This window comes from Sinocyclocheilus anshuiensis, unplaced genomic scaffold, assembly GCF_001515605.1.
Source record: "Sinocyclocheilus anshuiensis isolate Anshui unplaced genomic scaffold, SAMN03320099.WGS_v1.1 scaffold542, whole genome shotgun sequence".
In the NCBI taxonomy this organism is placed as follows: Eukaryota; Metazoa; Chordata; class Actinopteri; order Cypriniformes; family Cyprinidae; genus Sinocyclocheilus; species Sinocyclocheilus anshuiensis.
The window spans coordinates 1,377,975-1,389,028 of NW_015547685.1; the positions used below are offsets into that span (position 1 = coordinate 1,377,975).

Below are 11,054 nucleotides of genomic sequence, written 5' to 3' on the forward strand. Positions count from 1 at the left end.
CCCCCCTCTCTCTCTCTCTCTCGTGCTCTCTCGCTCTCTCTCTCTCGCTCTCTCTCTCTCTCTCGCTCGCGCACACACAGACACGATGCGTAAAACTCAGCATTTGAACAGTCAATAGCAAATACTTAAACTAATAACAAAACAGTAGCTGATTCAGAAGCGCCAGATTTCCAAAGAGAAAGGAAAACTTGAAATCGCATCATATGACCCCTTTAAAACAGCATACTTTCTGAGTAGGTACTTCTTCTGAAGTACTTTGCAGCTGTTAAAAAAGCATGTTCTATGAATGTGTGTAGTATGCAGTGCTGGGTAGATTACTTACAATTTGTAGTATGTTACTGATTACAAATTGCATGGCGAAAATTGTAGTTTGTAACATAATCTGGATTACACATTAGGTAATGTAGTTTGACTACTTTTTGATTACTTTTGACCTAACTCGTTTATCACATACAGTAGTGTGATAATGTTATTAACCCTACATTACATGAACAAACATTAATAAACATGAAATTTTATATCCTCTCTAAGTACCTTTAGGGCCCCCTGGTTAAAAATCCTGTGGCAATATTTAACAAAGTCTGTTCTCCTTTGGCCTATGATGATAGCAGTTGTTAGAGCAATTATGATTTTTATTTGCATAAAAGGTGTGGCTAAGGTAGTTTATGCTTAACATCTTTTTTTTTTTTTTAAAAAGGTATACGAATAAACTGATACGTAATTAAAAATGTACAGCTTCCCAATAAGTACGGAGACAGTTGTCATATCAGTTTTTTTTTTTTTTTTAATTTCCCGCTATTTCACAATAAATTGTTGAGCCGCAATGCACTTTCGGTGGTATTTGGTCACAGAATGAGTCCATACAGTTTTTGACATTTTCTGAAGAAAATGTATAGTCAACCATTATTAAAATAAATGTATGATTTTTTTTTTAATTTCACAAACTTTTTGATTCAGGTGTGGGTTGCACATTATGATCATGTAATATAAAAGCATAGAAAATTCAAATGCTTATAATACAAAAACACAAAGAACCAAACAATGACAACATTTCACAATTCTACAGAACAATTTATTCAAAAAGCAGTAACATCAACAAAATGAAAGTATATGATAATTCAGTGCAAAATTCGGAGTCTTATTTTTTCAAGAAAATTGTCAGGACACACTAAATGTTCTTAAACAAAGCATATGGATGGAGTAAAAGAAATGAGTGCAATGAATATCTGACTGGTCCCTTTAACTCTAACGTTGAATTTTTTGTAGTGGTACACATTTCTACATTAATCTTGAACTGTACAAAATCTGAAGCTACTGGCATTCATTCAGCTGATGAACCTTATGTAACTCAACGTCGACTCCTTTTCTTTTTGTCCTGATTCCTGAGAAATGTTTTGCTGATGCTTCGTTTTCATTTGTGTTAAGCTCAGCCCTCTGAAAGATATAGAAAATGTATGAATTCTAAAAAAAAAAAACCAAAAAACCAAAAACAAAGATTGATTCAATGTTATACACAACTTACTGTAGCTTGTGCTTGAATCCTTTTTTTTCTCTTTTGTAAATACAAGACCTCAGCATCATCACCATTGTTATCTGTGGGCAACTGACATTTCTCAGAAGGGTTTATAGTGGCCAAAAGGGCTGGTAAGGTAAAGCATGACAAGAAACGAGCCTTCAAAAGCAGGTACGCTGGATTTGAGGCAAACCTTTCAGCAATCATTTTGCGGATGGCAGCTACTTGATCTTCTTCCTCTCTGTAATTTTGATATTCATCTGGCAGGATATTCACTGCAGCTGCAAGCAGAGATTGTTTAACTTTGAGCAAAGAAGTCAGTGTTTCGATGCTGGCGGCAGACGGTGGAAGGTAAGGCAAAGACATCTCTAAATGAGGTAGTGGAATTCCACCTTTTCCATTCATCCAGTCATCTACTTCAGATGACTGCTCAGGGAATATCAAGTGGGGATTAAAGCTAACATCAGAGGGAATATCAGGAAGAGGGATCAATGGTTCACTTGATGTTATGATTTGAGATACTTCTGATGGAGCCACAATTTGAGGTGGTGGAGCTGCAATCTGAGGTGATGAAGCCACAATCTGAGGAGGTGGAGCCACAATCCAAGGTGATGGAGCAACAATCCGAGTTGTTGGAGCCACAATCCGAGGTGATGGAGCCACAATCCAAGGTGAAGGAGCAACAATCTGAGGTGATGAAGCCACAATCTGAGGTGATGAAGCCACAATCCAAGGTGATGGAGCAACAATCCGAGTTGTTGGAGCCACAATCCGAGGTGATGGAGCCACAATCCAAGGTGAAGGAGCAACAATCTGAGGTGATGAAGCCACAATCTGAGGTGATGAAGCCACAATCTGAGGTGATGAAGCCACAATCTGAGGGGATGGAGCCACAATCCGAGGTGATGAAGCCACAATCTGAGTTGGTGCAGCCACAATCCGAGGTGAGGGAGCAACAATCTGAGTTGGTGGAGCCACAATCCGAGGTGAAGGAGCCACAATCTGAGGTGACAGAGCCACAATCTGAGCTAATGGAGCCACAATATTAGGATATTGAGCTATAAACTGAGGTGAAGGAGCAATTGGTCGGAGCGGTCTTCTAGAAGTAGAAAGGGGGCTCAATATTGTGTTTTCATTAACACCAGGAGACTTTGCCACTGCAACATTATTTGTTGGCTTGGATGCGACTGGTGCACTAGCCAAAGGTGCCACAGTCAAGGGAACTGGAAGAACACTGAAAACAGCAGGAGATACTCTGGAACCAGTTGATGTAGATGTCTGATATTGCTTTACAATGGATTCATCAGAAGAGGAATCTGAGGAGTTCTTCATAGCTTCAATGTGTGAACCTTTCTGGTCCTCTTTAGGTGTTGGAGATAACATCTGAACACTATGTAGCACACTTTTGCTCTGTACTAAGGTCGAAGTAGGTGAAAGAGGCGTCTGGATGCCTTTGGGGCTAATGTTCACAGAGGAGGAAGTCTTTAGGGTATCTCTGGAGGCATTAGTGACTGAAGAACATATAAGGGCAGGATTGACAGAAGAAGCAGCAACAACCAGGGCAGATGATGATGGGTATAGATTGGTTGAGATACATGGACGAATACTGCTATTCAGGGGGGAAATGTTTGGCACAGTTAATGTCTGGTTGCTTGGGATATTAGCAGGAAGTGGACCGGTTACTTGTACCAACTTGGTGGGGGCAAGAATCCAGTTTACTGGCTGCGTCTGCAATGTAATGGTCTGAAAAACAACATTCTGTTTGCCTTGGTTTCGTTTCAGCGACTTTTTTTCTGAGGTGATGGAGCCACAATCCGAGGTGATGAAGCCACAATCTGAGTTGGTGCAGCCACAATCCGAGGTGAGGGAGCAACAATCTGAGTTGGTGGAGCCACAATCCGAGGTGAAGGAGCCACAATCTGAGGTGACAGAGCCACAATCTGAGCTAATGGAGCCACAATATTAGGATATTGAGCTATAAACTGAGGTGAAGGAGCAATTGGTCGGAGCGGTCTTCTAGAAGTAGAAAGGGGGCTCAATATTGTGTTTTCATTAACACCAGGAGACTTTGCCACTGCAACATTATTTGTTGGCTTGGATGCGACTGGTGCACTAGCCAAAGGTGCCACAGTCAAGGGAACTGGAAGAACACTGAAAACAGCAGGAGATACTCTGGAACCAGTTGATGTAGATGTCTGATATTGCTTTACAATGGATTCATCAGAAGAGGAATCTGAGGAGTTCTTCATAGCTTCAATGTGTGAACCTTTCTGGTCCTCTTTAGGTGTTGGAGATAACATCTGAACACTATGTAGCACACTTTTGCTCTGTACTAAGGTCGAAGTAGGTGAAAGAGGCGTCTGGATGCCTTTGGGGCTAATGTTCACAGAGGAGGAAGTCTTTAGGGTATCTCTGGAGGCATTAGTGACTGAAGAACATATAAGGGCAGGATTGACAGAAGAAGCAGCAACAACCAGGGCAGATGATGATGGGTATAGATTGGTTGAGATACATGGACGAATACTGCTATTCAGGGGGGAAATGTTTGGCACAGTTAATGTCTGGTTGCTTGGGATATTAGCAGGAAGTGGACCGGTTACTTGTACCAACTTGGTGGGGGCAAGAATCCAGTTTACTGGCTGCGTCTGCAATGTAATGGTCTGAAAAACAACATTCTGTTTGCCTTGGTTTCGTTTCAGCGACTTTTTTTTGCTACCTTTAGCTTTAGCTTCTTCCATTAGGGCTGGGACTTTCTCAGTAGGTTTGTGGATGCGTTTTGTAGATTTGTCGCTGTTTGAGTCCTCTACACTTGGTGATTTGGGGGTTGAGGCCATGACAGGTTGTGTAGGTGCTGTCTGCTGTATTAGTGGTAGAGGAATCTGTGATATAGCTTGTGGTGGTGACTGTGGTAGTAGAGATATTTTCTGTTTCGTAAGCATTAAAGGCTGCACTGCCCTCTGCTTGTTTGGCTGTGTAATGACAAGAGTTTTGGGATGAATCAAAGCAGGGGTTGTCATCTGCATGACTGGCTGCTGGGGAAGGTTAAGAAGAACCGGCTGCAGGGGAGGTGGATGTTGAGGAGGTTCTGCAGGTTTCTTGTGCTCAGCTTTCTGTTTTGCCTCCTTAAGCATCGCTGACACTTTTTGAGGAGGAGCCAAATAACCATAGGAAGGAAACATTGACATTAAGCATGTTATGGCAGGAAGAATTGGAGCGCTTTGGATATGTGCATTATTTGTTATTATATTTCAAGACTTCAAAATGGATAAATATAAACTGACATACCTGTTCTCGGTTTAGATTGAGCAATTGGCTTCTGGAAAAAGACAAAACAAGAGAGAAAAACTGACAATACTGAGGGAACACTAATCTTCGAGTTATTACTTTCTTTTAAAAAATACTGCTTATTCATATGCACATCAGCAACAAAGTATGACAACTAGGCTAATTAATTTAAGATGCTGGATTGATAAATACCTTAATGTCGATCTTTTGCTGAATTTCAAAGACATTCTTGCAACCCTTGATATCTATTTGAAAAGCCTGTGTTAAGGAAACACAACCATGTGAAACACTGCCGTCTTTGTTTCTTTTATTTCATCGTAGCGGTTGACAAAATTATTAGGCTTACTTTGAGGAAAAATGAAAACACTGATGTTTTTGGAAGAGTGATGTCTGCTGCTTTCATTCCAACAATATCACCTGTAAAATAATTATTGATGAATTATTGACAAAAAAATGCCTTGAATTACTCATAACTACGTCCATTTTGAATCTGCACACTAGAGTACTATAAACTAAACTGAACTTATTGCTTAAAGTCAATGTGAATTGTAGTTGCAACTCATTTTACTTCCACAGGGTTTCTGCAGGTTTTATAAAGGTCAATTTAAGACTTTTAAGACCTAGTAAAGAAATTTTAAGGAGTAAATTAAAAGAGAAACAATGTCTCTCATACACAATATGTAAAACAATGTTTTTCTTGTACATCTCTTACAATACGTTCTCTAAATATAAATGTCTAGGGAGCTCACAATGAGTTGTATTAGCAGCACTTCAATACCGATCTTCCAAGCTTCCAACCGATCTCCATTATTTTGTAATTAATTTTACAAAAACTAAAATAAAATAATAATAATAATAATTGCTTAAAGGGATAGTTCACCCAAAAATGAAAATTTGATGTTTATCTGCTTACCCCCAGGGCATCCAAGATGTAGGTGACTTTGTTTCTTCAGTAGAACACAAACGAAGATTTTTAACTCAAACCGTTGCAGTCTGTCAGTCTTATAATGGAAGTGAATGGGAATCACGGCTTTGAGAGTAAAAAAAAAAACATTTACAAACAAAACCAAATGAAACCCTGCGGCTCGTGACGATAAATTGATGTGTAAAGACATGAAACGATCGGTCTGTGCAAGAAACTGAACAGTATTTATATCGTTTTTTACCTTTGATGCACTGCAATGTCTGAACTGTCCTGAGCACGTCCTTGACAGCCGGCTGACGCGTCTTCCTTCTTCTTGCTTTACGGCAGATCGCAGACTTATAAGTGCATTACCGCCACCATTGGACCGTTGACACTCCTAATTGAGATTGTAGATAGAGTGTCAATGGTCCATTTGAGAGATAGTTGGCGGTAATGCACTTATAAGTGCACCGGCTGTCGAGGACGCGCGCTCAGGACAGTTCAGACATTGCAGTGAATCAGAGGTAAAAAAAAACTATATAAATACTGTTCAGTTTCTTGCACAGAAATTTTTGGGTGAACTATCCCTTTAAGGCTTGAATACCTCTGCTCCCAACCACTAGAACTAGAATGGAAATAACTTTTTGTTAAAGGGGTCATAGGATGTTGCTAAAAAGAACATTATTTTGTGTATTTGGTGTAATGCAATGTGTTTATGCGGTGTAAGGTTCAAAAAACACATTATTTTCCACATAATGTACATTATTGTTTCTCCTCTATGCCCCGCCTTTCTGAAACGCGTCGATTTTTACAAAGCTCATCGGTCTGAAAAGCGAGGTGTGCTCTGATTGGCCAGCTATCCAGTGCGTTGTGATTGGCCGAATACCTCAAGCGTGTGACAGAAATGTTACGCCCCTTACCATACTGTGTTTCCATCATACAGTCTATGGTTTCCATGTTGCATCCAGTGTGGACATAACTACTGATTGTAATGACTTATACTGTGTTTTTACACTTTGCGTTGCATTTCCAGAGCAAATGTCTGAAGATTCTTAAATCAAGATACATTTACTTACTTGTGTCCAGTAAAATTGATTTATGTTTAAAACATGAACAAATATCTGTCAGTGGGCTCAGATAAAATCTACTTTATTAAAATGAAAATTTTCATATATACTATTGACAGATATTTGTTCTTGTTTTAAGTATAAATTTAATTTTGTTAAATATTTCAAGACTTTTTCATTTTACATTGGCATCTCAAGTAAATGTATCTTCAATTAAGTATGTTACATTTGCATTGGAAAGCTATTTTATTATAGATATTTTTTTTTTGGAAAACAAAAACAGGAAGATATTAATTTTGGCAATGCATGCAACATTTATTGCAATGACTGCTCTGATGCGAGACCTTTTTTAAGGCTGTAAATTGTGCAAGGGCAAATTAAGACCTGCAGAAACCCTTCTTCAATAATGTGACATTCTGGAGTGAAACAAGATATTTAACAAGAAAAAAAAGGGGCGAAACTTTATTCATCAGCAATTAACTGTCTGATATGTGAGGCTGCTAAAACATTGCTTCAGTACCACAAAAACCCACAAATGTTTAGGTGTTTTGTCAGAAGTGAAACAAGGGTCTGTACCTGTGCAAAATGCATCTTCATTCGCTGGAGCAGGCAGGATCACATTACCAATCCACGGGGTGATGGCTTTAAGGAGGTCATTATTAAGGCTAGCCATGTCCTGAACCGGCCTTCTTTTCTTTATATTTATTGGACTTGTCATTTTCTCCTGTAGGTCATTTTGAAAGGAAAAATGCATACAATCAATGTAACGTAAGTGTATTATTTATTTAAAATAATATATTTTCTAAGTATGATATTATAAAGACAATAATGCCTTAACAGTCTTAAGTCTGAATAAGGCTATAGTTTTAAATCTTATTAGCTCTTAGAAAGTGGTAACTATTTTCTAATATACTTAAATAAATAATAATAATGTAATGGCCTTATAAATGTAACCAAGTATCATCTGTGTTAACCGTACCTTCTTAATTACAGATGCTCCCTTCCACTGTAGGAAGTGTTTAATATCACTCAGAGACACCTTGAGCATGGCCTTCTCATCGTCAGTCTGCATGCATGAAATGAAATTCATTTTTACACAGAAGCATTGTAGAACATATAAATAAAATTAAAAACGGGTCTGACCTGAAAAGAGAAAGAAAACATCTCACCTGACTCTGCAAGACAGTAGGTTTTAAACCTACATAAGTTCTTTCCACGTTTCCAAAGCGGTTCAGGACAGTATTGCGCACGAAACTGAGCATGACTTTTGGACATTTGCTCTTCTGTGATCGAATGCGGCTGAAGACAGATTTTTTAGTGGATTCCTCTAGCTCATCCTCGATGGTAGGAGGACAGACCCACACAGTCCTGACAGTTCCTAGAGAATGAACCACTGTGTTTGCATTTACAGGTATCCATTCCTTCATATCTGGCTGTACGTAGTCCTTTCGTGGTATTTCCCGATTTTGTGGTATTTCCAGATCTTTGGGAACATCTGATTCAACATCACTGTCCATATTATTTATCTGGTTTTCGTCCTCGGAGCTGGTGATCATCTCTTGTTTAATGTTTTTTTTCAATACTTTTTGTCTTTTTCTTTTTCCTGGCACTGTTGTTGGCCTCCTTTTTCTTTTTATGCCTTTACTCTGATGCTCTTTACTCGTACTCTGAAGAAAAACAACAACAACAACAACAACAAAATGTTTATGTTTATTTATGATACTTAATCTTCTTGAAGGATGCAAGATATACTGAAGAATGAACTTACAGCTTGTGTTAGTAATTTCCACTTGTGTAGGCATTGGCAGTCAATCCGGTTTGGGATCTCTGAGGCAATCTTACTCCACTTGCCTGGAAAATAATGAGCAGATGTGCCCAAACATTTTAATACGATGGGCCAAAAATCAAACTTGACTGGGGACCATTGCCCAAAAAAAGTAAAATTGAAAATACAAATTTAAATAACGAATCAAAAATGTAAAAAAACATTTTTTTTTTATTATTATTTTTTTTATACATTTGTTAAAAAAAATTTAACAAAAATATACATTACAAATGAAGATATATTTCAATGGCATTTAAAAAAAAAACGTTCCCCTCCTCTTGTGATATAGCATCACAGGCCAAATCAAAGGTCATCACAGACCAACTTTTTCCCGCAGGCCCTGGTTTGGGCATCTCTGATCTAGTCATTAGAATACAGTATGGATAGACTTTGGTCTGAAAAACAGCTAATACAAGTGGATAGAGTTTTTTTTTGAAGGCTGAGACAGTGTCTACATTGAAAATGACCATCTTGAGGTTGTCTGTGCTAAAATACAAGTGCCAAAGCTGCATGTCACTTCACAATGTTTGCACTAACCATGAAACTATGAGCTGTGAGCAAAAGTAAAATGAAAATAAAATCGGTTGGTTTAAGAATTTTTGCATGTAATTTCAAGAAGTTGAACAGTTCTATACCTTTTGTTAGATTTTCTCCATATATGGTTAAAATCAAAACAACAACAAAATGATTTCAATGTCATGACGAATCATCTCCTCTCTAAAGTAACATCATGAGTTGGCCTTGACATAATGGTCATTAGTTATTTAAATACACTAAGAGTGTTATTTAGAGTTTTTCATGTTTTTAAAGTCTCTTATGCTCACCAAGGCTGTATATATTTGATCAAAAATACAGTAAAACAGTAGTTTTATAAAATATTTTTATTTGATTGTTCCCTTGAAATTGTAATTGTGATTATTATTTATGATTATCACAATTTACATTGAATGTTTGAATAGCTTTATACCATTGTTTGAAGCAACTGCATGCTATATTAATTTATATGAAAATAAGCACGTTGAAAACACTCTTCCTGAAAAAACGTATTGCTTTTCTATAGCATTAAGACTCAAATGTCAACTACACATTGGTTTGGTTTCTTCTTTAAATTAAAAAAAGTAAAAATATGCATGTTATTATAATGTTATTCTAAAGCTAAAATTAAAACAATAGAAAAACCCTTAAGAAAATAAACACACATCTTAAGCATGCAGAATAATGTAAGTTGACATAATTGTGGCATCCGTAATTATAATCACGATTAGAAATTTTATTAATTGTGCAGCCCTAATTTAAATGGATGCTGGATATTGTTTCTGCCTATTTTAAGACTTATTAATGCTAATTTATTGAGATAGCGATAGTTAATTCCAAAGATTTCACTTACCGACGCCATATTTCTCAACCTTTTCTTTTAGTAGTTCCACCTCCTCTTTGCTCCAAGGCCCCTTTTTCACATTTTCCTGAAGACAATCCAAATACCTAAGATGCAAAAATGTTCATATTTACGTATCTAGCACTAGTCAATCCAGACAGATTGATTTGGGTGTTGAAATGATTTCAGGGATGTTATTATGAAACATTAGTTGCAGAGCATACATTTACTTTTGTCTGAAATGTGTCATACTGTACCTGTCACGACAAGCACCGTCGGTCCTGCCTGGCACTTCCAGTCTGATTTTCCCCCATTCTTTGGTGCCATATTTTGAAACAGCATTCCGCAACAACTGATATGAAAGCAGTTAGTCAAATTAGTGAACTTGATTAGTCAAATTTGGCATGTGGCATGCAACAGATTTTAAAACATTGTGTCTTGAACACAGAATATGGTTATAAATATGGAAAATTGACAGAATATGGTACAAAAGCAATGCATTAAATCAGTTTCTCATTTATTGTAAGAGAGTACAATATACAAAATTAATTAAGCTCCATACTTGGTCCTCTTCTTTGGACCAGGGGCCTTTCTTTAAAGAAGGATCCAAAACGGACGTCCAGCGATATGCCAGCTGTGATCCATCACGGCCCTCCATGAAGTATGACACTGTGGAGATAATAAATAATACAAATATATAGCCCCTATGATACATACTTATTTCCAAAACACAATTGAAGTAAATGGAATCTATAAATGAAACCTGTCATAAAGGACATATTCTTGCATTTAAAACAAATTCTTACAAAAAAAAAAACTATTTTTAAAAGTGCAGTCAGATGCATGAACACATTGTGTGTGATCAATCCCTTGTTGTTCCCTTATTGTTATTTTATTTTGAATTTGTCTTATCCAAGCTGATTTCAGAGTCAGAATGATCTGTTTCAGAAACAAATGTGCAACATTCAGTACAAGAGCTCAAGAAGACCCAAATGTCTCACTCTGTATGTAAGGAATGAAGTTGCCAATTCTCATTTTTTCAACCAGTTTTCTAAGGATCTCATCTTCCACTTTTGTCCACTCTT

At 37.4% G+C, this 11,054-nt stretch overlaps 1 protein-coding gene across 1 annotated transcript in view; it reads right to left on the reverse strand.

Annotated features, from left to right (window-relative positions):
* Positions 1 to 1,104: 1,104 nt before the first annotated feature.
* Positions 1,105 to 11,054, reverse strand: part of LOC107703209 (snRNA-activating protein complex subunit 4-like) — a 15,713-nt gene continuing 5,763 nt past the window's right edge. The window contains exons 14-27 of the mRNA XM_016505763.1: positions 10,971 to 11,054; positions 10,532 to 10,638; positions 10,227 to 10,321; positions 9,982 to 10,076; positions 8,538 to 8,620; positions 7,939 to 8,436; positions 7,749 to 7,835; positions 7,346 to 7,493; positions 5,145 to 5,215; positions 4,991 to 5,056; positions 4,799 to 4,829; positions 4,186 to 4,652; positions 1,523 to 3,268; positions 1,105 to 1,434 (exon numbers count right to left, since the gene is read on the reverse strand). Coding sequence (XP_016361249.1) covers positions 1,312 to 1,434; positions 1,523 to 3,268; positions 4,186 to 4,652; positions 4,799 to 4,829; positions 4,991 to 5,056; positions 5,145 to 5,215; positions 7,346 to 7,493; positions 7,749 to 7,835; positions 7,939 to 8,436; positions 8,538 to 8,620; positions 9,982 to 10,076; positions 10,227 to 10,321; positions 10,532 to 10,638; positions 10,971 to 11,054 — 3,701 coding nt within the window. The 3' untranslated portion in view covers positions 1,105 to 1,311. The remainder of the gene's footprint in view (positions 1,435 to 1,522; positions 3,269 to 4,185; positions 4,653 to 4,798; positions 4,830 to 4,990; positions 5,057 to 5,144; positions 5,216 to 7,345; positions 7,494 to 7,748; positions 7,836 to 7,938; positions 8,437 to 8,537; positions 8,621 to 9,981; positions 10,077 to 10,226; positions 10,322 to 10,531; positions 10,639 to 10,970) is intronic.